The sequence below is a fragment of the Lemur catta genome, chromosome 3 (assembly GCF_020740605.2).
Source record: "Lemur catta isolate mLemCat1 chromosome 3, mLemCat1.pri, whole genome shotgun sequence".
NCBI classification, from domain to species: Eukaryota; Metazoa; Chordata; class Mammalia; order Primates; family Lemuridae; genus Lemur; species Lemur catta.
In genome coordinates, this window is record NC_059130.1 from 89,937,712 (window position 1) to 89,963,167 (window position 25,456).

A 25,456-nucleotide genomic window follows, 5' to 3' on the forward strand; every position below is an offset into this window, starting at 1 on the left:
TATTGACAATTTATATTTTTTTCTCTCTTTTTATTAAATTACCTTTATGGTTTTATTAATTTCATTAACCTTTTTAAAGAAAAAATTTGGCATCAGTGAATTTCTTTTTATTTTGTTAATTTTTTATTTCACTGAGTTTTGCCCATGTCTACTGTGCCCTTTCTTCTATTTACTTTGGGTTGTTTTTGTTTAGCTTCATGAGATAATCTTAGATCATTTATTTTACCCTTTCTTCAATTCCCATGTATGCATTTATGGCTATGAATTTCCCTCTAAGCACTATTTTAGCTGTATCCACGTGTTTTTAATTGTTGTATTATTATTATTCATTTCAGTAAAGATGGTTTTTGCTTATTCATTTAATAAGTATTTTATTGAACATACAGGAAGAAAAATGTACAAATCATTAAATATAAACTTTAATGAACTGTACAAGTGAACATACACATGTTACCACTACTTGGGTCACACCTCAGACACCCTATTCTTTCCCTGCTTCAAATAAGTACCTCTTTCATACCATCTTCAACACTATAGATTAGTCTTGCTATCATTTAAACTTATATAAATAAAAACACGTAATATGTTTTCTTTTGTGTCTGGCTTCTCTGGTTTCTTATGCTGAATGTTATGTTTATGAGAATCATGCATATTTTTTCATGCAATTAATTTATTTTCATTACTATATAGTATGCCAATATATGTACATTCCAAAGAGTTATCCTTTCTTTTTAAATAAACATTTATATTTTTTCTAGTTTTTAGCTATTAAGAATATGGTGCCCTGGGCATTCTTGTACGTGTTCTCTGATGCACATTTATATGCAATTATGTTGGGTTTATAACTGGAAGTGGAATTTCTGAGTCATAGGATATTTGTGTGTTCAATTTTGTTAGACACCATTAAGCAGTTTTCTGGAATGACTATCTCAACAGCAGGGCATGAGAGTACTGAGTATAGGAAGTTGAAAACATTTTATTTCCATTATGATTTCTTTTTTGATCCATGAGTTATGTAGAAGTATGTTGGTTACTTTGCGAACATTTGGGAATTTTCTAGGTATCTTTATTTTATTGATTTTTAGCTTAATTCTGTTGTGATAATAGAACATACTCTGTATGATTTCATGTCTTTGAAATGTCTCATAACTAACATGTTTTGGTAAATGTTCAATGTACACAGAATAGAAAATGTATTTTGCAGTTGTTAGATGTCATGTTCTATATACATCAATTATACTAAGTGTGTTAGTGATGTTGTTCAGATCTTCTATATCTTTATTGATACTTTTGTATGCTTATTCTATTAGTTACTAAGAGGTAAGTTAAAATTTCCAACTATGATTGTGGATTTAATTCTCCTTTTAATTATATAATTTTCTAAATGTTTTTTGCCGTTATTTTAGGTGCATATAATTTTAGGATCGTTATATATGTCTCTTGACCTTATTATAATTGTTAAATGTGTCTCTTTATCTTTAGCTGTATTCTTGCCTCAAAGTCAAGTTTATCAGATATTATTACTAGTATAGTTATGTTAACTTTCTTTTGGTTAATAATTTCTATTCTTTTTACTATCAGTTTTTCTATATACTTATATTTAAATTATTTTCTTGTAAGCAGCATGTAATTTTTTAAAATTTTAATCTGAAAATCTTATTTTTAAACGAAAGTATTTAATATGTTTATATTTCATGTAATTATTGACACATTGTAATTAAATCTGTTATCTTGCTATTTGTTTTCTATTTATCCTTTTGGTTCTTTGTTCATTTGTTTCTCCTTTCCTAGCCCTAATTTTTTGATTAATCAAATATTTTTATTTAATTTACTTAATTTTATCCTTTCCATTAGCATCTTACTTCATTCTTTCATTATTCTTTTAATGGCTACTGTAGAAATTATATTGATTAATTACATTTGAGCCTAAATTAATACTTTTACCATTTCTGGATAATGTAAGGTTTCTACAGTATTTTAACTTCATCTTCTTCATCGCTTTTTTCTTGTATGCTACTATTCTAATATATTTTAAGCATATATATATTAAAATATGTGTGTGAATGTGTGTGTGTATATATCCTTTAATATGTAGACATCTACATATTTATGCTTTATGGCACTCTTTATTTCTTCCCACATTTTCTAGTATCATTTTTCTTTTGCATGAAGAAACACCTTTATTATTTTCTTATAGGTAGGTCTATTGACAATGAATGCTTTTTTTCTTCCTAAAAATGTGTTCATTTTAATTTTTGAAAGATATCTTTGGGTATAGAAGTTTAAATTGGCAGTTTTATTTTCAATTTCAATACTTGAACAGTGCTTTTCCCTTGTTTTCAGCTGCTGGTTTTGTTGAGAAGTCAACTCTGAATCTTTCTGTCCACCCCTCTGAAGATATATATATAGAGAGAGGGAGAGAATTAGATAGATAGATAGGTAGATATAGACATAGATTTTTTTTTCTCCAGCTTCTTATAAGATTTTTTTATTTGTCTCTGGTTTTAGCAGTTTTACTGCGCTGTGCCTAGATTTGGCTTTCTTTGCATTTATTTATCCTGATGGGCTGCACAGAAATTTTTTAATCTGTTGCTTGATGTCTTTTATTTGTTTTGGAAAATTCTTGGCCAGTATATCTTTAAATATTGCTTATGGGGAAAAGGGCAGCTAAGATGGCTGATTAGAGACATTGTCATCCTGGAGGGAAGAAAGTATTTTAGGTAGAGGAGGTGGGGAATGGAAGCAGCTCAGGTGTAGTTCCTGGGAAAAGTTGTTGAAGCCTGCTGGAGACTTCAGAGAAAGAAATTGCAAAGTAGAACAAGAAGAAGAAAAGGCATGAATAGAAATCAACACCAGACAAGCTCAGAGCCCCATGTTCTGTTTCCTCTCATCTTCATTTGGGACACCAATGACACGTATTAATGTCTTTCACCATGTCCCCTATGAGCTTTATACTTTTTTTGCATTTTCTACTTTCAGTGCTTTGATGTGGATATTTTTTACTGACCAATCTTCCATTTCACTATTCCATTCTTCTTCTGGGTCTAATGTGTTATTAAAACTCATCTATGAAATTTTTAATTTTAGATATTATCTTTTTTAATTCTGTAATTTCCATTTGCTTCTTTTTCTATATTCCAGTTCTCTAGTAATTTTTTGTCTTCTCTCTATTTTCTCAAAACAATTAATTATAATTATTTTAAAGCCCCTGTTGATAATTGATAGATTTGTATGACTCGTGGGTCAGGTGGTCAGGTTTTTTGCTTCCTTCCTTTCTCTCTCTATTTATTTGTTGCTATTTCTTGGTATGTCTGGTGAATTTAGTTGATGCAAGTTATTGTGTTTGAAAAATGTAGAAGCTTTTTTATTGATCTTATTATCTTATTTTCCTCTAGAGAGGATTTAATTTTCATCTGACAGGCAGACAGCATTTGAGAAGATCATCTTTATCCAGTCAAGGATGAGTTTCAGATAAACAAATTCAGGTATATGTTTGGCTTGCCCTTACTCCAAGGGTATAGCCTTTTATCTCAAGTGCACAGCCCCTTGGCATCTCAAACAGTATGGAGTACTTATCAAGATTTTCCAATTTAGGTGGTCCTGAACTCCAGACTCTCCTTCTGCAGCACCTTGAGACTATTGAAATCTCCACTTGGCATTTTAACTTCATAGATGCTGATTTCTACTTGGTTTATTGGCATCTTACCCTGTATATAAACAGTTTAGAATTTCGCAAATGACTTGAAGGGAACTGCACACAGAAATTTATCTCAATTTTCTATGTTTTTTTAAATTCCCAATGGCCTTGGCATCCCTGAAAACCAATCTCTATTTTGCCAAGCACAAATTCACCAGATTCATCAAAAGCTCTCTGTTGGACTTAGGATTTACTTAAAATTTGGCCTGATAAATTTCTTAATATTTTGTTAGTTCTCCCACTGTTTCAGGAGCATTTTAAGTTGTTCTATATAGTAGGAACTGTCCAGCCATCCATCATCTTATTATCTTTTCTGCATAGTACCATATTCATGTTCCTTTGCTCCTTTTTTTGAGACAAATATCCCCAGGTTCATTGAGGGGAAATGACCAAATCTCCCCAATTTGTGTTACCATAGTGTAAAACAGAGAACAGCATGGACTTTAAAGCTACACAAAACCAGACCTACATTTCATTTATCCTGTCGCTTCTTAAGAAAAGAGATACAGGAAAAAACTAAAATGGAATTTCATACTTTATTTCTTAATATAACACTCAACACAGAACACTTCACCTTTAGTCACCAAATATGTGTGGGAATTTTCTCCCACACACCAAGCAATATTCCAGTAGCCACCAACTGGGTATCCTATCATTTAACTCGATTCTGATTCTACATACCTAGAGACAGTGTCAGATCCCATAGATTGAGAGATTAGCTCCACAAGATTGCCCCCCTCACATGCGTCACATGCCAATCACAAGTAGTAGGTTGTCATCTATACTTCTCATCAACTGGCTATAAATTGGGAGTTTTCATGACCCCCTCATTGGGTTTGATTAATTTGTTAAAGCAGCTCACAGGGAAACACTCTGCTTACATTTAACTGCCAGATTAAGAGATACATGCTTCAAGATACAGAGGAGGAATGTGCAGCTTCTGTGCCCTATCTGGGCAAACCACCTTTCCAGAACCTCCCTGTGTTTAGCAGTCCAGAAGCTCTCTGAACTCTGTCTTTTTAGGTTTTTTTGGAGGTTTCACCATATAGGCATGACTGATTACACCATTGATTATCAACCCATCCTTCAGCCCTTATCCTTTTACTGGTGGTTGAAGATGGAACTAAAAGTTCCAACCTTCTAATCACTTGGGTGGTTCCCCCGGCAACCAGCCCCCTATGCTGAGACCATGCAGGAGCCCTCAGCCATCAGTTATGTCAGTAGCACACAAAAAGACACTTACCGTTTTGGGGATTCCAAAAGCTTTAGGAGCTGTGTGCCAGGAAACTGGGGACAAGACCAAATATATATTTATTATAAATCAAAATAGCACAATGCCACATACTGCCATTTTTGACAGTTGACTGCTAGTACCTTTTAAGTCCCACCTCTCCTCCCCATTCTATACAACATCTGGGCAAGCAGATAAGAAAACATAGTGCTTCCTCCTTCAGCACTGGCAGAATGTTCAACATGCAAGCCCTGTTGTGTGCACATGGGAATCTTCATGATGTGTTCATCCCCTAACCACCATAAAACCCCAACCCAACCTCCTTTCCTGCTCTCTCAAGCCATTTGAGATGAATTTGGGAGACTGTTCTGCTCTTGCCAGAAAGCCTTGTTAAGTGAGTAATGAACTTTTTCATCCCCTCTTAGTGCATGCGTGGCATCATCATTGTCAACATCCAAACCAAATTTTGGGTGAGTCTATCTTATCTCTGAAATTGACCAAAACATAATATTCCTTGATATTTTGGTGTTTTTTAATATTAGTTTCCTAACCTGTAAAATGAAAAATAATGTTTACTTGTAAGGCTTTTTTTAAGGTTTAGAAATAGCATGCAATATAAAAGTTCCTAACCATGTCTCTGGAACTTAGTAGGTGTTCAGAAAATTACATATAAAAGAGTAATCATTTAAAGCCAAACAGACCATAGCCTACCTCCTACTCCATCCACTTACCTTTATTATTTTCTTTTTCTTCATAGTAATTGTTACTGACATTGTATTATGTATCTACTTATTTACTTATTTGTTGTCTCCCCCACTAAAATGTAAACTATATGAAAGCAGGAGCAATGTAGTGTCGTTTATCTGTGTATCCCCAGCACATAAAAATAGTTTTGGACACATAGACAGAGTTCAATAAATGTTTCTTAAAAGAATAAAGGTATTAGTCAGGTATCCTATAGAATCTAGAGTCTACTTTTTTGCTCTTGACCTGAATTAACTGTGTTACTTTGTCCAAACTCCTTGGTCCATTGCTCTGGACCTTACTATCTACCTCTGGCCCTTGAACTTGGCCTTGAAAGCAGTTGACCTTTCTAGGATCCCATCCTTTGCTTCTTCCAAAGAGCTTTTGTCTGACCAACTCTCTGGCTCTCAGGCCTCTGGTTTGTCTCCAGTGGGACTCATTTTCTTAAGCTCTTGTCCTCTAGAATGTGTTTTTGTCTGTGGCCCCCTGACTGACATCCTCTCAGTCCCCTCTAAGGAAGGTGGGGTGGGAATTCATCACTTATCTCTGTTTTAGAAATGGGACCATAATCTTCCTAAGGTCACATAACAAATCAGTAGCATAACCAGGGAAGGGAAGGTCTCCTCTTTCCCAGTCCAACTTTCTTCCCATTTCTAACTCCCCCCATACCTCACCCAAAGATAGGCATTTTCCCATAGTGCTTTTTCTGTTTGTTTCTAAAATCTACTGAATGGTGTTCAATAAAGCAAACACAACTCTTTTAGTACAAGTCAACCATTTCCTATTTTGATTTTTCTAATTTTTCAACAGATTTGTAATTGTCAATTTACTTGCTGAGTCCAAGGCAGCACCTGGCTCTGTCATTCTAACCCTTGAAGTAATTTAACTCTACCTTGTAAGACAGGTCCCTAAACTTGCATTATTCTCTGTCTTTTCAATCAATCAGTCATGAAAAATTCATGCTCAAGGTAAAGCTCTAGTGAACCACTCTGAGAAAAATGTGATTATCTTTAAACAAAAGGGAGTTCTTTCTTAGTGTTCTCTGAAATTCATTGGCGAGAGCAGCGTTCAGTAAGGAAACAGGTTATCTGCTGTTTGAAATCCACAAGATACTCCCACTTTTTTCATTTAAAATTGATCTATTCCAAACTCAGGTTTGCAAAACTGCTATAAGGTGAAGCTCTATGAATGTAGATTCTAATAATTTGAAATTTATAAAAACTCAACCTAGCTTTACATTAGTGATGAAAACATGTCAGCTAAATATAGCAGGGTACTGGTGTAAATACAATTAGGATAATGTTACATCAACTTTAAAAAAAATGCTTATTTCATGTGCAAATTATAAAATATTTTGAACTTTTTATTGGATTATCTTTTAATCGTGGAGTGACTGATTCCTTTCTCAGACAGACTGAATCTTAAACCTGGCTCCAGACTGAACCCTTATCTTGGTTCTAGCCCTGACTGCAGCCGTAAAATTCATTATGTCACTGGTTATCACCCTGATATTGGCTGAGACTGAATCTAGACCTCTATCTTATCAATAGCTCCTAAATAGTTGCCATTAGCTTTGGGGAAACTGTATGAGAGAATTTGATTGGTTTAATATAACCTGTCCTCCTGTAGGCAAAAAACTTTCAGAACCTGGTCTGAGAGCACTTAATGGCTTAGACTGGTCATCCCATAATTCCCAGGTGCTTTGAGAAAGGGAAGGGTGTATGAGCAAGTGCTCCTCTCTCTCTCTTAAAATTATTACTGCTGTTTGCTGTCCACCAAGAGCTCTTTATAAAATATCTCAATCTCTCTTGAGAGGTGAACTGAAAGTATAAATCTTTTTAATATTGCCTTTTGATTTGGGACATGATTCCTAATGGGAGGAGATATTTTTTCTACTTCTTTGTTTACCCCATATTGTACAAAATGAAAAAAAAAAAAGAGGGACACAGAATGGTTTATTAAATGAGCTACAGCTTTAGAGTCAAATAAACCTGATTTTGGATCCTGGTTCTACCACATGTCAGTATTGTGCCCATGGGTAACTTCTCATGCTAATTTCTGTGGAAGTTTCAGTTTTCTCATTTGTAAAATGGGAACATTAATATCTTCCTTGCAATATTGTTATGATTCTAAAATAAGATTTTTCAGGTAAAGTGACTGGGATATAATAAGTACTTAATAAAACTAGAACCATAGAAACATATATCTTATAGCTGAAAAATCATCACAAGAGTATTTGTTTTAGCTATCTAGCTGAAGATTTAGCCTTCTGATCAGTAAAGTATTATTTGATTTTATGGGTGAATCAACTGAGGTAAAATAACACACTAAAGTTTAAAAAGGTAGTGTTGGAGGCAAGATTTGAATCAGGTTTCTGCCTCCTAAGAGTGACTATGAGCTTATCCAAACTCCTCATTTCACAGATAAGTCAAGGAAACAGACATCGTTTTGTAAGATATCCATGTCGCCTCCCATGAACACAGCCAAACTACAAAATTCTCAAGGACAGGAATTGATCTTTCCCCACTACTAAAAGTTGGAAAGTAAAATTTAGAGGAAGAAAATTGATCAAAATTATATATTATTAATAGTATGATCAAATTCAAATGGTATTTTAAAAATAAGTAGACAATATTTGAAGAAGAGTAGGCTTATATAAAATAATTATGAAGACAGTGAAAAATGAAAGTAAGTTTAATACAAAATACTGGGACTATAAGCTACAATGAGAAGTAAATGACTTTTATTTCTTTCATTTTCTTTCCTTTCTTTTTAATTTTTCCTTTCTTTTTCTCTCGATTTTCCTTTTCTGTTTTTTGCATAGTTTGATTATTGAAGCATTAAATATTAGTGAATCATTGGGCTATTGCTAAATAACAAAGCACTCTAAAATTTAGTGTCTTAAAACAATAAGCATTTATTAATGCTCGTGAGTCTATGGACCAAGTGGATAGTTCTTCTGTATTGATGGTCTGCTCTGGATCTACTGATCTTTTCTGGGTTCTCTCATGGTCAGCTGGCTATAGGTGGGTCCAAGGTGGCTTCAGCTGGAACATTGGGCTCTCTTCAATGTGATCTCTCATTCATTGTCAGCCTACCGTCGATTTGGTCAAATCTTGGGATTTCAAGACAGAACATAGAACTGCACAAGGCTTCTTGAGGTCTTGGCTCAGAACTGGTATACTGTCACTTCCACAAATTTTTGTTGCCAAAGCTGATCACAAGATCAGCCCAAATTTAAAGGGCTCAACTTTTTGTGGAAGGAACAACAAAATCACAGTACAAAGAATATCAGTCAAGGTAGGCAGAATTGTGAACAATTTTTCCATCAATCTAGCACATATGATTTGTATGCATTTGTAAGAAAATATGCTATCATTTAGTCTCTCATCAAGGAAAGGCTTTGCCGATATTAAACAAGGTAACCAGGAATCAACATCATTCCTCATATCATAATACAATAATAACACAGGCACATAGAAGTGCAAGCCCAATACAGACCAGAAATGGGTAGCGGTGTGGGACCACAGAGGGTAGTAAGGCATCCTCAAGGGAGGTACTGAATGAATAAAACAAGGAGGGATTTTGGTTTGCCTAACTTTGGAAACCTATGCATTCCTGTTTGAGAGTTTTAGAGGCACTGAAAAAATATGTGGCTTCTTCCCCTCTGCCTGATGAGTTGCCCATTTAATAAACAGATATATATACCTGTTGCCACACCTGTCCTATTAACTCTGTAGCACCTCTGTGCAAGGGGAAATGTGCACTTGGTCTATGTGGAGATTCATTTTTTTTTTTTTTGGTGTATTGTAGGTTGGCCTAGGATTGGAGCCATCCAGGCAGCTGGTTCTCTATTCATTTGCTTTGATCTTACCATCACCCTGGAAGGGGAGGAGAAGAGGAAGCCAATTTTACTCCTCATAGTTTTACCTTTATCACTGAAGCCTTTTCCCTCTGAGGATCTGGCTGCAGTTGTCTGAAACACAGGTTTTATTTAATATACACTCCATCCACAGCCCTGTGAATAACTACCTTATAGCTACAAAAGAAATGAAGGACTTGCCCTTGATCTCAGTTAGCTTACAAACCAAACATAGCAATCACTAAGAGGGGAAATCCACCATGGTACCAATGCAAAGTGACTTACCTTAGAACTGCACATCATCTTTTAGGAACTGGTTCAAAAGGAAGTATTCTCTTACTCATTCAGGAAGATGTGATCACTCTCCTATGTGTACTATACCACGACCCCCAAGAGTTCTTGATATATTCTTCTATTTTTGTGTTAATGACATTGGATTTATAAACACTTGTTTACTTGTATATTTTCTCTACAAGACTATGAGCTTCCTAAGAGTATGGTTTATGCTTATTCATCTGACTCTGCAGAGACCGGTGTAAATTCTAGAATATTCATTCATTACAGTTTTAGGTGCTCTTTCTAAAACATAGATCTGAACCTTTCACATCTACAATTAAAGCCCTTCTATAGTCCCTTCATATTGCTTTCAATAAAAGTTAAAACTTCTTAACATGGCTCATATGTCTTTTAATGCCACAGTTACATCTCTTAACCTACCCAGACCCAGAAATCTTTGTTCCAGCCAGAGGAAACAGCTAATTCCACAAACCACTCAGCCTTTGTTCTTATTATTCTCTCTGACTGGAATGTCTTCCATCTCACCTGGCCAGTCCTTATTCCTCAAAAAAGCTTCAACTTCCCTTCCTATAGAACAACTACAAACTCTACCTCAACAATTGTGTGTGTGTGTGTGTGTGTGTGTGTGTGTGTGTGTAAAATTTAGAACAAAATTCTCTGAAGGAAATGCTGTCAGATTGAGGAAAAGAAAGGCATTTTTTTTCCTGTGTGTTGGTAGATATTTATTCTGAGTAGGGAGAAGAAAGAGTCTCTCAGAAAGATCTTATTTTTCTTCTGTCATGTTGCTAATGCCCTTGTTTGATATGCTAAACTTTCCTTGATGAGAATGTTTTGCTCCATTTCCCTTTTACCTCTTTTGGCTGTCTTCTCACAAGTTTTCAGTGAAGGAGAAGAAGCTTCTAATGTGCAATCTGCAAGCCATTTTCTTATTATCTCTGTCAGACTGCAGTATCTGTGTGAAGATTTTGACAATTTCAAGTTAACAAGACACAGGTGCAGCTGATTAACAAATTTTGTTGGTTCCCTGTGACTCCTTAACATCACCTTATAATAGATAAGTATTCGTTTTTCACATAATAATTATCTATACTCCAGACTTCATGCTTTTGATATATCAGGCCCAGGATTACCTGGCATTTTTTAAGGACTTTGGGTGGCAACCTATAGGTTCTTCATGGACAGGAGACTTAACTTACTTATGTATATGTGATGTTTATTTTGTGTATGTGTGCGTGTGTGTGTGTATGTGAATATATTCTTACATGTGTACATATATGTATATACATGTATACATATGTATATATCTGTATATATGCATGAACCTATACATATACATATGTATGTATTCTTTCATTATTTCCTGAGCACATTGTCTTGGCAACTATATTTAATCCTGGCAAGTCTGCAAGATAGGTATGATTTCCCTCTTATTGGAAAACAGGCTCAGAAAGATGATAGATAAAACATGGTCAAATTACACACAGTGAGAGGTAGGCTTGGAACTCCAGCATTTCCTTCCATGATGCTGGGGATCAGATTGAGCTCAGGGTAGGCAACATAAAAACTTGGAATAAGGCTCTGAAGTATAGAAGCTGATTGGTTGAACGAAGAGAGATCTAGATTTTATTCCCAACTCAGCCTCATATGGCCCACATAATCTTTGATATGTCATGACTCCAAGGCATTTTTATTCTAAATTCCTGCACAGTTCTGCCCAAGTCACACTAACCATGCTACATGGTGGAACAACGCTGAAACATGTAACCAGACATTCTCCAAATAGCATTCTCTCATTGTGTTATATACCTCTCTGTATTATTAGAATAGATTAGTGATTTACTGATATGATTCATGTGCAAACTACTAATGCCTTAGTTATGGAATCAAATTCATTTTTAAATTTAAATATAACCATTAGTAGTATAAAACTGTAATGAATGATTTGAAAATTACTAAGGAAAGAAGAAGCAGCATGAAAAGATTTCAAAGAAATGTGCAATATAACAAAATTTTTTAAAACAGTAAGGAAGCATAAATAAAATTAATCATAAAAGACAATAAAATCTCACTGTGTGTTAATGAAACCATAGAAAACTATAAAAGGAGATCATTGAATAGAAATTTGCCCTAATGTAAATTGAAACATATCATGAAACTACAATCATCAAAATAATGGGAGGCTGTTACTAGAATAAGCATACAGATCAGTGTATGTTTAATAAACCCAATATAAACCCAAGCATAGTTATTTCCATATAAAATTTATTATGTGGAAAAAGTAGCATTTAAAATTAGAAAAAAATGACATTCAATAAATGATGTTGGAACAACTGTTAGCCATTTGGAAAAAGTACATTATTCTACTACTTCATATTTTACACTAAAATTAAAGTTATCTAAACTTTTACATTTTAAATTAGGGAAATTTTAAATATACATAAAATAATATAAAAACACTCAAGGACCTATCACTAAGATGAAGCAGATGTTAACATTTTGTCATATTTTAGATCTTGCTTTCTTTTATCTATTTTGATATGTGTAACATTATGGGTATAGCTAAACCCCTCTCCTTCTCCCTTCCATTCTCACAGAAGTAATCATATTTCTGAAATTAATGGATATTATGCCCATGTAAGATTTTGTATTTTTATTTTGTGAGTGTATGTATATATATATATAGTATATATATAAAACATTAAAAATATACTATTGCTTTGTGTTATAATGTTTGCCTTTTTTACTAAACATAGTTTTGGAGGTTTACCTATGTTGGTACATAGAGCTCTAGCGCATTCATTTGAAATGCTGTATATATAGTTATTCTATTGTACTAATGAACCACAATTTATCCATTATTCTAAAATAAGTGGTTTTAGTTGTTCTTTTGTTTTGCTATTGCAAATTGATAGTCCTAGTTAATAACCCTGTATGTGTCTCCTTATACACTGTGCAAAATTTGTCTTAGAAAACAGGTAGAAGTGGATTGCTGGGTCATAGGTTATAAATATCTTTATCTTTACTGTCAAGTTTCTCTCTAAAGAGGCTCTTCTATTTTATATGCTTACCAGCAGTGTTCAAAATCACTGTTTCCTACAAAATTAACAATACTTGATATTTTTACATTTACTTATTTTTTGATCTTATGAATAAGAAATGTATGTCATTATTTTCTTAATTTATATTTCCTCAACTTCTAATGGAGTAATCGTCTTTTCATATAATTATAAACCATTCCATTTCTTCTTCTGTAACTTGTCTGATTATATTGTTGGCCTATTTTCTATTGTATTGTTGGTTTTTAATATTTTAATTTATAAGAGTTCTTTACAGGTTTGTGTATTAATCCATTATAAGGGTTACACATATTTTTTTCACATATTGGTTTCCTTTTTATTTCTTTATGGTATCTTTTTTCTTTTTTTTTATTTCAACATATTATGGGGGTATAAAAGTTTAGGTTACGTATATTGCCCTTGCCCCCTCTCCCCCCACCCCAAATCAGAGCTTCAAGCATGTCCATCCCCTAGATGGTGCGCATCCCACTCTTCATGGCATCTTTTGACATAACTTTTTTGTGTAAAGGAGTCAAATATATCTATCTTTTCCCTCATAGTTAATGCTTCTGGTGCTTTGTTATAAAGTCCATACATACACTGAGTTCATAAAATAATCTGCTGTGTTTTACTTTGTACATCTTATTCCTTAATACATTTGGGATTTTATTTTTGTATTTGGTGTAAGGTAGAGATCTAACTTGGTTTGTTTCATATGGATGGCCCATTGGCCCAGGACCATCTGTTGAAAGTTCAACTTTTCACCTGAACTGTAGTGTCATCTCTGATATATATTGAGTCTATTCCTAGACTCTCTGGTTTTTTTTTTCCTGGTTTCTTTATATTTCATTTTATTTTTTTATTTCAAAATGTTACAGGGCACAAATGTTTTTGGTTACATGGACAGCTTTTGTAATGTTTGAGTCAGGTCTCTAAGTGTGCCCATCACCCTCCCAGATAGTGTTCATTGTATCCATTAGGTAGGTTTTCGCTCATCCCCTCCTCCCCACTCCCTGCTACTTGATTTCCACTGAGGTTTACTTCCCTTTGTGCATGTGTGTGCTCATTGTTTAGTTCCAATTTAATAGCGAATACATGTGGTGTTTGTTTTTCCATTCTTTAGTAGTTCACTTAGGATAATGGTGTCTGGTTCCCAAATTGTTGCAAAAGGTGTGAATTGATCCTTTTTTATGGCTGAGTAGTATTCTATGGTATACATATACTACATTTTGTTAATCCATTCATGAATTGATAGGCACTTGAGTTGATTCCACATCTTTGCAATTGTGAATTGTGCTGCAATAAGCATTCGAGTGCAGGTGTCTATTTGATAAAATAACTTCTTTTCCTTTGGGTAAATACCCAGTAGCAGGAATGCTGGATCCAATGATAAGTGTACTTTTAGTTAATTGAGGAATTGCCATACTATTTCCATAGAGGTTGTACTAATTTGAAGTCCCACCAACAGTGTATAAATGTTCCTTTCTCTCTGCATCCACACCAGCATCTATTATTTTTGCACTTTTTAATAAAGCCATTCCAACAGAGTTAAGGTGATATGTCATTGTGGTTTAATTTGCATTTCCCTTATGATTGGTGGTGTTGAGCTTTTTAAATATATTTCTTGGCCATTGTCTGTCTTCTTTTAGAAACTTCTGTTCATGTGTTTTGCCTACCATTTATGGGGTGGTTTGATTTTTTTCTTGCTGACTTGCCTGAGTTCTTTGTAGATTCTGGTTATTAGCCTATTATCAGATGTATAGCTTGTGAATATTTTCTCCCATTCTGTAGGTTGTCTATATTCTCTGTTGCTTATTTCCTTAGCTGTACAGAAGCTTCTTAATTTAATCAATCTATTTTTGTTTTTACTGTGATTGTCATTGGGGTCTAAGTCATAAATTCTTTCCCTAGGCCAATATCTAGAAGAGTTTTTCCTACATTTTCTTCTAGAATTCTTGTAGTTTCATGCCTTGCATTTAAGTCTTTTATCCATCTTAAATTAGTTTTCTGAGTGGTGAGAGATACGGATCCTATTTCATTCTTCTGCACATGGCTATCCAATTTTCCCTACGCTGTTTATTGAATAGGGCTTCTTTTCAGCAATGTATATCATTGTCTGGTTTGTTGAAGATCAGTATTCTGTATATGGATGCTTTTAAATCTGGGTTCTTTGTTGTATTCCATTGGTCTGTGTTTCTGTTTCTGTGCTAGCACCATGCTATTTTGGTTACTATAGCGTTGTAGAATAGTTTGAAGTCTGGTGCTGTGGTGCCTCCAGATTTGTTCTTTTTGCTTAAAATTGCTTTGTCTATTTGAGCTCTTTTCTGGTTCCAAACAAAGCATAGAATTATTTTTCTAGATCTGTGAAATATGACTTTGGTATTTTGATGGGGATTGCGTTGAATCTATAAATCACTTTGGGTAGTATGGGCTTTCTAACACTGTTGATTCTACCAATCTATGAGCATGTTATGTTTTTCCATATGTTTGTGTCATCAGCAATTTCTTTCCTTGGTGTTTCATAGTTCTCTTTGTGGACTTCTCAATGGAGACCTTACAAACCAGAAAGGATTGGGGCCCTATCTTCAGTCTTCTAAAACAGAACAACTGCCAGCCTAGAATTTTATATCCTGAAAAACTAAGTTTTATATATGAAGGAGAAATAAAGACATTTTTGGGCAAGCAAACACTGAGGGAATTTTTCAAGACCAGAACTGCCCTGCAGGAAATATTCAGAACCGCATTATATGTGGATCAGCACAATAGACACACACCAGTGTAAAACCCTCCAAAATCTAAAACCCAGAGCTCATATAAAACAATAGCACAAGAGGTAAAACAAAGCAATAAGGTACTACGTAAAAGGATGAATAGAACAGCAATCCCCATGTCAATTGAATCAATCATGAATGGTCTGAATTCCCCACTCAAGAGAGATAAAATGGCTTCATGTATGAAAAAATACAATCCATGTTTCTGCTTTCTCCAGGAAATACATCTAACTCAAAAGGACTCATACAGACTCAAAGTGAAGTGATGGAAAAAAATATTCCATGCAAACAGAAAACAAAAGAAAGGAGGTGTAGCCATTGTCATATCAGATAAAATTGACTTTAAATCCACAATGGTAAAGAAAGACAAGGATGGTCATTATATAATGGTAAAGAGAAAAATTTAACAAGAAGACATACAAATCCTAAATATTTATGCATGTAACAGAGGAAAGCCCACATCCATAAAGTAAATTCTACTAAATATAAGCAAATAGATAACTAGCAGCATCATAATTTCTGAGGACTTCAACACCCCACTGACAGAAATGGACAGATCATCGAAGCAGAAAATAAATGAAGAAACACTGGACTTAAACAGGACTTTAGCTAGAATAAATGGGCCTAACAGATGATTACAGAACATTTTAACCAAAAACTACTGTATATACATTTTTCTCATTAGCACATGGAACATTGTCTAAGACTCATCACATTTTAGGCCACAAAACATATCTCAACAAAGTTAAAAAAATAGAAATCACACCATGTATCTTCTCACACCACAGTGGAAGAAAACTAGCAATCAACTCCAAGAGAAACACTCAAATCTACACAAAATCATGGAAATTAAACAACCTGCTGCTGAACAATTAGTGAGTCAATAATGAAATTAAGATGGAAATCAAAAGATTCCTTGAACTGAACAACAAAGGAGACACAAGCTATCAAAATCTATGGGATTTAGCAAATGCAGTCCTTAGGGGAAAATTCATAGCCTTAAATGCCTACATCAAAAAGAGAGAAAGATCATAAATTAACAATCTAATGACATATTTCAAGGAAATATATAAGGAAGAGCAAACCAAACCCAAAACCAGCAAAAGAAAAGAAATAACTAAGGTCAGAACAGAACTAAACAAAATTGAAAAAAATGAATCAATTAAACAAAAAGTTGGTTATTTGAAAAGATAAAATTAATAGACCTCTTGCTAGATTAAGCAGGACTAGAAGAGAAAGGACCCAAATAAACTCAATCAGAAATGAAAAAGGAGATATTACAACTGATACCACAGAAATACAAAATATCATCTGTATATACTATGAAAATCTCTATATACATAAACTTGAAAATGTAGAGGGAGTGGACATGTTCCTGGAAACACACAACCTCACAAGACTCAATCAGGAAGAAATAAGACTCGTGAAGATACAAATAATGAACAGTGAGATTGAAGCAATAATAAAAAAATCTTCCCACAGAAAAAAGCCCCAGACCACATGGATTAATAGCTGCATTTTGCCAGACCAATAAAAAGAGCCGGTGCTGCAGGAATTATTCAATAACTTTGAGAAGGAGGGAATCCTACCCAACTCATTCTACAAAGCCAGTATCACCTTGATACCAAAGCCAGGACAGGACACACAGAAAAAGAAAACTACAGACCCATATCTCTTATAAATACAGATGCAAAAATCCACAATAAAATACTAGGAAACCAAATTCAACAGCACATGAAAAAAATCATCCACCATGACCAAGCGAGCTTCATCCCAGGGTGGTTCAACATACGTAAATCAATAAATGTCTTTGACCACATAAATAGAAGCAAAAACAAATACCATATGATCATCTCAATAGATGCAGAAAAAGCATTTGACAAAATTCAGGACCCTTTCATGATAAAAACCCTCAACAAACTAGGGATAGAAGGAACATGTCTCAAAAAAGACATATATGACAAAATCACAGCCATCATATTGAATGGGAAAAAGTTGAAAGCATTCCCACTAAGAACTGGAACAAAATCAGTATGCCCACTGTCACCACTTCTGTTCAACATAGTGCTGAAAGTTCTAGCCAAAGCAATCCGGCAAAAGATAGAAACAAAGGGTATCTAAATCAGGACAGATGAGGTCAAACTATTGCTTTTTGTTGAAAGTATGATTTCATATCTAGAAAACCCCAAAGACTCCAACAAGAGACTCCTGGAATTGATAAAGGAAAATTCAGCAAAGTCTCAGGTTACAAAATTAATGCACATAAATCAGTAGCTTTTCTATACAATAATAACACTCAAGCTGAGAGTCAAATCGTAGACTCAGTATCATTCACAATAGGTACAAAGAAAATAAAATACCTAGGAATATACCTAACCAAGGATGTGAAAGATCTTCACAGGGAAAACTACAAAACACTGAGGAAAGAAATTGCAGATGGCACAAACAAATGGAAAAGGATATCATGCTCATGGATCAGTAGAACCAACATTGTTAAAATGTCCGTACTGCCACTCTTACTCTTTGTGTTGAAATTTTTTTCTCCCCCTGAAATTTTCCTTAAGAAGCTCCTTCAGGGACAATCTGAACCTGCTAAACTTTAAGTTTTGTCTGAAAAAGTATTTTAGCCTTATTCTTGGAAGATGGTTATATTGTTTCTGGTCTGATGTTGCTAGTGTTAACTCTGTTCCGTTTATGTCTAATTTCTGCATCTTTGTATTGTGTTTGTGTGTTTTCTAGTTTACTTTGAAAACTTTCTCTTCATTTTTGGTGTTCTGTAGTTTCATTATGATGTGTCTACATATGTATTTTTTTTAAATCCTGCTTTGGGCTGACTTATAATTTCTGAATCTGAGTGTTCATATCTTTATCAATTCTGGAATATCATTAACCATTTTCTCTTTAGAGTTTGCCTGTAACAGTTGCCCTTGTTTCTCTTTGGAGAACTCTTATGAGATGATATTTGGATTTTTATTTATTTCTTCTTTTTTAATATTTTCTATCTTATTACTTCTTTGTTCTGAATTACGGATTTTTATTCATGTCTTTCTTGCAATTAACTAATTCTCCTTTCAGTGACATCTATTCTGTATTTTTTGAATTTTCAAATTCAATTACATTTTTTAAGGATAATGTTTGTTCTGTTCTCCTGTGTTTGAAACATTTTTTCAAATTGTTAGCCATTTTGTAAATACTTTCTTTAATGGTTGATCAGGTAGTTTTATGACCTGAATTTCTTTGTGGCCTATTTCAGCTATTTATTTCCATGTTCAATTCTCATTTTTAGTGTGGATTTTTCTTTAAATATTTTAAAAAATTTATGTGAATGTTTAAAGTCTATGGGACATTATTTGTGGAAATTCGATGTACTTAGGCTGAAGATGTGTGCATTGAAAAGAGTCTTCCCTGTAACTAAACTTATTTTAATTACTTGACCTGGGTACTTAGACCCAGGTAGTATTGTAAATTCAAAGCCAAATCCAAACATGTTTCCGGCATATGCTTAAAAATTATTTTTTCCACCTCAAACCCAGAAATAGATAGGCATGCTTTTTTGTCATCTCTGATTGCTAGTAAGTAATTTATAGACTACAGTTTCACTAATACTATATCATTTTGAAAGTTCAACATATATGAAGGAGTCTCATTTCAAACACTGTCTCATTGAGATCAAGACCTTATCTGCTATTTTTGCATAGATGTTAAAATCTAACTTCTTAGTTGCCAAGACCAGTAAACCTGCCTTCTGCACCCCTGCATTTTTCTGGCATCTGTGAATTTCTCTGTATTTTTAGGAGCTCTGAATGTAAAGAATGTTCTTTAATGTTTCTGTCATTTCTAGGAGTTTGCAGAAGGTTATCCATGGCAATATTTCCCACACGGTACTCCTTACATCCATGAATACAGAGAAAATTATATTTATGCACACAGAGAAGATGATATTTATGCAGAATGTGGAGTAAACTTAGGGATATTTGGAGGATGATCACATAAGTGTTGGTGAAAAAACTTACACAATTTTGAAATATACTGTAAGGTAACTAAGTATATCAGTGTTAAATTTCTTGTTTAAATCTTCCAAATTTTAGCTGAAACACTTAAATTTATTTCCATGAATATTTTTATATGAGGTTTTTTTTAATTTTTTTTTAATTTTTAATTATTATGGGTACATAACAGTTGTATATGTTTATAGTGTACCTGTGATGTTCCAATATAGGTATAATGTGAATTAATGAAATCAGGGTAATTGGGGTATTTATCACCTCAGGAATTTATCATTTCATTTATCATTTCTTTGTGTTAGGAACATTCCAGTTTCACTCCTTTAGTCATTTTCAAGTATACTCTAACTTATTGTTGACTGTAGTCACCTTGTGCTATCAAATATTGTTCACTCTATCTGACCATCCAAATATACTTCTGTGCCCATTAATGATCACCATGTTATGCTCCCCTCCCCATTGCCCTTCCCAGCCTCTGGTAACCATCATTCTACTCTCTATCTCCAAGAGATCAATTGTTTTTAATATTTAGCTCCCACATATCAGTGAGAACATGCGAGATTTGTCTTTCTCTGCCTGGCTTATTTTACTTAACATAATATTGTCCACTTCCATCCATGTTGTTGCAGATGGCAAGATTTCATTCTTTTTTTGTAGCTGAATAATATTCCATTGTGTATATGTACCACAACTTCTTTATCCATTCATCCATTGATGTATACTTAGGTTGATTCAAAATCTTGACTATTTGTAAATGGTGCTGCAATAAACATGGGAGTACAGATATCTTTTTGATATACTGAATTCCTCTCCTTCAGATATATACCCCACAGTGGGATTGCTGGGTCATATGGTAGTTCTACTGTCAGTTTTTCGAAGGAACCTCCATACTGTTCCCCATAGTAGTTGCACTAATTTATTAATATATTTCCAGCAACAGTTTGCAGAGGTTCCCTTTCTTCATATCCTCTCCAACATTAGTTATTGCCTGTCTTTTTGAGAAAAGACATTTCAGCTGAGGTGAGATGATATCTCTTTGTAGATTTCATTTGCTTTTCTCTGATGACTAATGATGTTGAGCATTTTTTCATATGCCCATTGCCCATTTGTATGTCTTCTTTTGAGAAATGTCTATTCAGATCCTTTGTTCATGTTTTAATTGGATTATTTTATTTCTTCCTATTGAGTTGCTGGAGTTCCTTATATATTCTATCTAATAGTCCCTTGTCAGATGGGGGGTTTGAAAATATTTTCTCCCATTTTATGGGTTGTCTCTTCCCTTTGTTCACTATTTTCTTTGCTGTGCACAAGCTTTTTAGCTTGACGTGATTTCCTTTGTCCTGTTTGCTTTGATCGACTGTGATTTGGGAGCATTACTCAAGAAGTCCTTGCCCAGACCAATGTCCTGAACCATTTATGCAGTGTTTTCTTTTAGTGGTTTCATAGTTTCAGGTCTTATATTTCAGTCTTTGATCTATTTTGATTTGATTTTTGTATATTGCAAGAGATAAGGGTCTAGTTTCATTCTTCTGCATATAGACTATATTTAGAATAGTCCTTGCAACTAGCTTGGATAACATTAAGTGGAAAACTTGTTATTAGAGACAAGTATTGGATTTATGGGTAGCCAGAGAATCAAGGTCACTGTCTGAGACTACACACAGGCTTCTCACCATACTCTTTCCCACATTGGGCCACTGTTTGGCCTATACCTGGAATGGAGCTTGAACTCCTTCACTAACACTGCAAGTCCCTTGGTCAGGATGGGTAGTGCTCCAGTCTTCACACACAGCTGCCTTGAGAGTTATACCCACTCTTAGCCTACCAGTGTGCCACAGGTCCCTATTTGCAGAGCTCTGATCTACACTGTCATATTACTAAACCAAGAGCCTCGTATTAAAAATGTAAATCTAAAGAAGAAAGAAAAAGAAGTAAAGGGAAGAAGAAATTATAATGTACCAAAAATTCTGGTTTTATTGAAGAGAAGGGAAAGAGTCAATAAATACTGCACACCTGTTCTGAGCTAGGTGCAATGTACCAGGTGATTTACTTTTATGTTCTCACAGATTCTTGTAACAACTTTGTTAGGATACTGTTGCCATCCCAATGTGGGGTGTAAACAATCAATATATTTTAAAAAAAAGAATAATTATATTTCCCAACCTCACAGAGCTGGTGGGGACCTGGGTTTCTATCCTAGGTGTATCTGACTAGAAAGTCCATGATCTTACTCTCTTGAGTCAACAGACTTGGTTCAAACTCTAGCTCTGCTGCTTATTAGTTATATGATTGTGAGGAGGATGCTCTGTGGCTAGCTTGTGCTCCTGCACAGGCTTCAGAAATTGGAAGAAAAAGCGAGTGGCAGCAGGCAGATGAGACATGCTCTTTATTGTTGTGGGGATACAGCAGTGGCGAAAAGCATGGCCGAGAACATGGTGAGTGCTTATATATGGCTCTGAACAATAGTGGCAACATGCCATGGGAAAGTGCAATCACATGGGTTCACACAGGAGATAACACCTTGGTTACATGAATATGATGACTCATGCCTCCCCAAGAAGGCCAGCTAACTAGGGGGGCTTGGCCAGAAAAAACACTGTGGCAGTCATCTTAGTTTGGCCTAAGAAACCTGTTACCTATACGAATGCATTTTCCCTTATAATGATTTTAGTAAATTAATCTCAATATCTCTTACCTTATGTGCAAGTAAGAGGTAACAAAGAGTTCCTGTCTCAAAAAGTTTATTATCCTCAAAACAAATGAGATAATACATTGGATATCAGAATCCCTGGGGGTGAGGCCCAAGCATCTGTGGTTTTTAAAAGCTATACAAGTGATTCTAACCTATAATCAGGTTATTCTAATATATAAAATATTGACATAATGCTTAACTCAGAATTTGGTACATAGTAAATGCTCAGAAATTTTTCATCATTATTATAGTTTCTGTTATCATTACCTTATGAGTGCCATTTCTTGTGATTAATTTTGAGTAAATAACTGATAATTAAATGTAAAATGTGGAAAGCCAAGATTACCTGTACTGCCTACTTCCAAATACTTTTGATTTTTCACCACCACATGCTGCATGGCTAAATGGCTGGGAAACATAAAAAGTGCATGGGTAAGGAATTATAAAAGATGGAGTTACTTTTTTTCATTTAGTGCCATGGAGAAAGTATGCTCTTTATGCTCAGAATATCAAGATTTGTGTCCCAGCTCCACAGGTTAATGGTTTGGGGATTTTGGGGGGCAAGCCACTTAGCTTTTATTAATGTCAATTTCCTCAAGTCTAAAGTTGGGCTAAAATAACTTTTGTTTGTGGATGGAGTAGCCAAATAATAAAGCATATTAAAAATACCTGGGAAATTTTCTAGCCACATAGTAGGATGTTAATGATCAATAAATAGTTCATATTATTCCTCAATTCTTTATTCCAACTTCACATATGTATATCATTTCTCCATTAGCTTTTTCCTGTTTTTATGAAAAATCCAAATCCTGAAAGTACACTTTGGCTTCTGTGTTCATAGAAAATGGATCTAACACTTAGAATCTCAGAAGAAAAAAGGGGATTAATCCCTGTGAGGTTCAAAGGCCATTTGTCTCCTTCATATTGATTTTCTTAAATCAGGCAGTAGCCAAGACCCTAGGAGAAGTAATTAAACTGACAAAAGGCAAGTCTAGGTTATTAATAATGGAACAGCCTTGGACATTCTTGATGACTTAATTTAATGACAGAAGGAAGGTCTGAAACTAAAATGCCTGGAGATGGTGTCAATGGCTGGGTCTCTGAGGAGAAAGGAAGACAAGTTATTCCTAAAAGCTTGTTTCATGGAACAAAGAATTTTGTGATAGTCCCAAATACAAAGCCAGAGAAAACGATTTTGATAGTCTCTTTTTAATAAAACAAATTTTAAAGGCTTGAAAAATTGCCATTATATTTCCTTTTTACCCTTACTTTGGGAAACAGACTTGGTTGCAGTTATGGAATTTTAGAACCTTAGCAAGCAACTGAATGGTAAAAATCATGGATGTCTTATCTGTTTATTCCCTGGATTCAAATATTGATTCCATTATCTATTAATTACATGACTTTGAACAAGTTAGGTAACCTCTCTGAGCTTAATTTCTACATATATGAAATGGAGATGTTAATATTTATTTTAGTTATAAGAGAATATTTCAGTTTTTTAAAAGTATGGCCTTTGGATAGAAAGGCTAGCCTGTGCTAAACTCTTGAAATTTTTCCCTTTTCTCCAACTATGCTGGCTACCATGGTTCTAGTCCTCATCATCTCTGCTGTGGACTATGTCAGTGGTTTCGAGTGTCTTTTAATCTCAATTCTCTTTCACAATCTCTCTTCCCCTCCTATGACAAAATTGTTCACTAAAACAAAGTCTGATCTCTTTTAACTGTATTATTCCCCAGGAAAGACATTAGACAGATAGATCACTCTCCTTCCCCATTTTAAAGGTAAGACCCAGAGAGGGGAAAGGATTTATCCAAATACCTATGCCTCTATAAATTATTGCTAAGATTAAGGTTGAGCCCAGTACGCCTCACCTCTAGAAGAGGATAATAAAGAAGGTGCAAAAAAGGACATACATCCTCCAGTTCTAGCCAAAGGGGTTCCAAGTATTATAGTTGGAGAATTTTTAAAATTGCAATTCTGTACTCATTTACTGTCTTTAATTTTGTTGAATTTAAATGCACTACTGTTACTCTGATGATGTTGTTTATTTCCATGCAAATTATAGGTCAGCTTAGAGAGAGGGGGCACAATTAATAATAATAACTAAAACTTATGTAGTGTTCATTATGTACCAAGTATGGTTTCACATACTGTATATGTATTAACTTACTTAATTCTTATCACAACCCTATGAGATAGGTACTGTTATTATTCCCATTTTTTCAAATAAGGACACTGAAACACCGAGATGTTCAATAGCTTGGCAAGGTCACAGAACTTGAAAGTGGTAGAGTTGGTATTAAAATTCAGGCTTCCAGGTTCAAGTCAGTGCTCTGAACTGTTATGCTTAGCTGGCACAAACACATTAAATTCCCGTGGGCATGATTTATCCTCACCATACAGTTGGCCACTAGTCCATATCGCTTCCTTTAACCCTGCTTATCATCTCCTGTCTTAATTATCAAGGAAGTAGCAACTTGCATAGCATAGTCTTCTAATGAACTTCTCTTTTCTTTTTTAGAGGGTCATTTTCAACATTGTTAACTTCAGTAAAACCAAGAGTCTTTATAGAGATGGCATGGCCCCTATGGTGAAATCTACAAGCAGGCCAAAATGGTAAGTGATCCACAGAATGGGACCCCTTCTGATTAGAAAATTTGACCTGGAGCTCAAGCTTATCTACTGTACAGCTGGGTCTCAGCCTCACTGCCACTGACAAGAATGAAAATGAGTTTTTGGATAGCCATTGTCTGGGCTCTGGGTACTATTCTTTGAGAATGTTGGAAATATGGTCCTATGCTTAGAATGACCAGCATTCTAAGCATGAGGGAAGGTACAATTTGTTATTTGGTGAACTTTGCTGAACTGTTTGCCTTTTATCATGGTATCTTTGGAAGCACAATTAAACTTGGTTCTTTCTTTTTTCTAGCCTAAAAATACATTATGTACAGTAACCTACAAAGGCATTGGAAACTACAGTCTAGTAGATTTCTCTTGCTTTGCATGGTTTTTGTGGTGTTTGGGTGGATGTTAAAGTTCTATTTTTCCCATTATTTGCTATAATGAAGGGGAGGAGAGTTGGGTAGGATTGGTTAATAG

General features: G+C 34.6%; 1 protein-coding gene across 1 annotated transcript in view; it reads left to right on the forward strand.

Moving 5' to 3' along the window:
- Positions 1-25,456, forward strand: part of AGBL4 (AGBL carboxypeptidase 4) — a 1,191,358-nt gene that overhangs the window by 529,400 nt on the left and 636,502 nt on the right. The window contains 1 exon segment of the mRNA XM_045546549.1: positions 24,879-24,973. Within this exon segment, the coding sequence (XP_045402505.1) occupies positions 24,879-24,973 (95 nt within the window).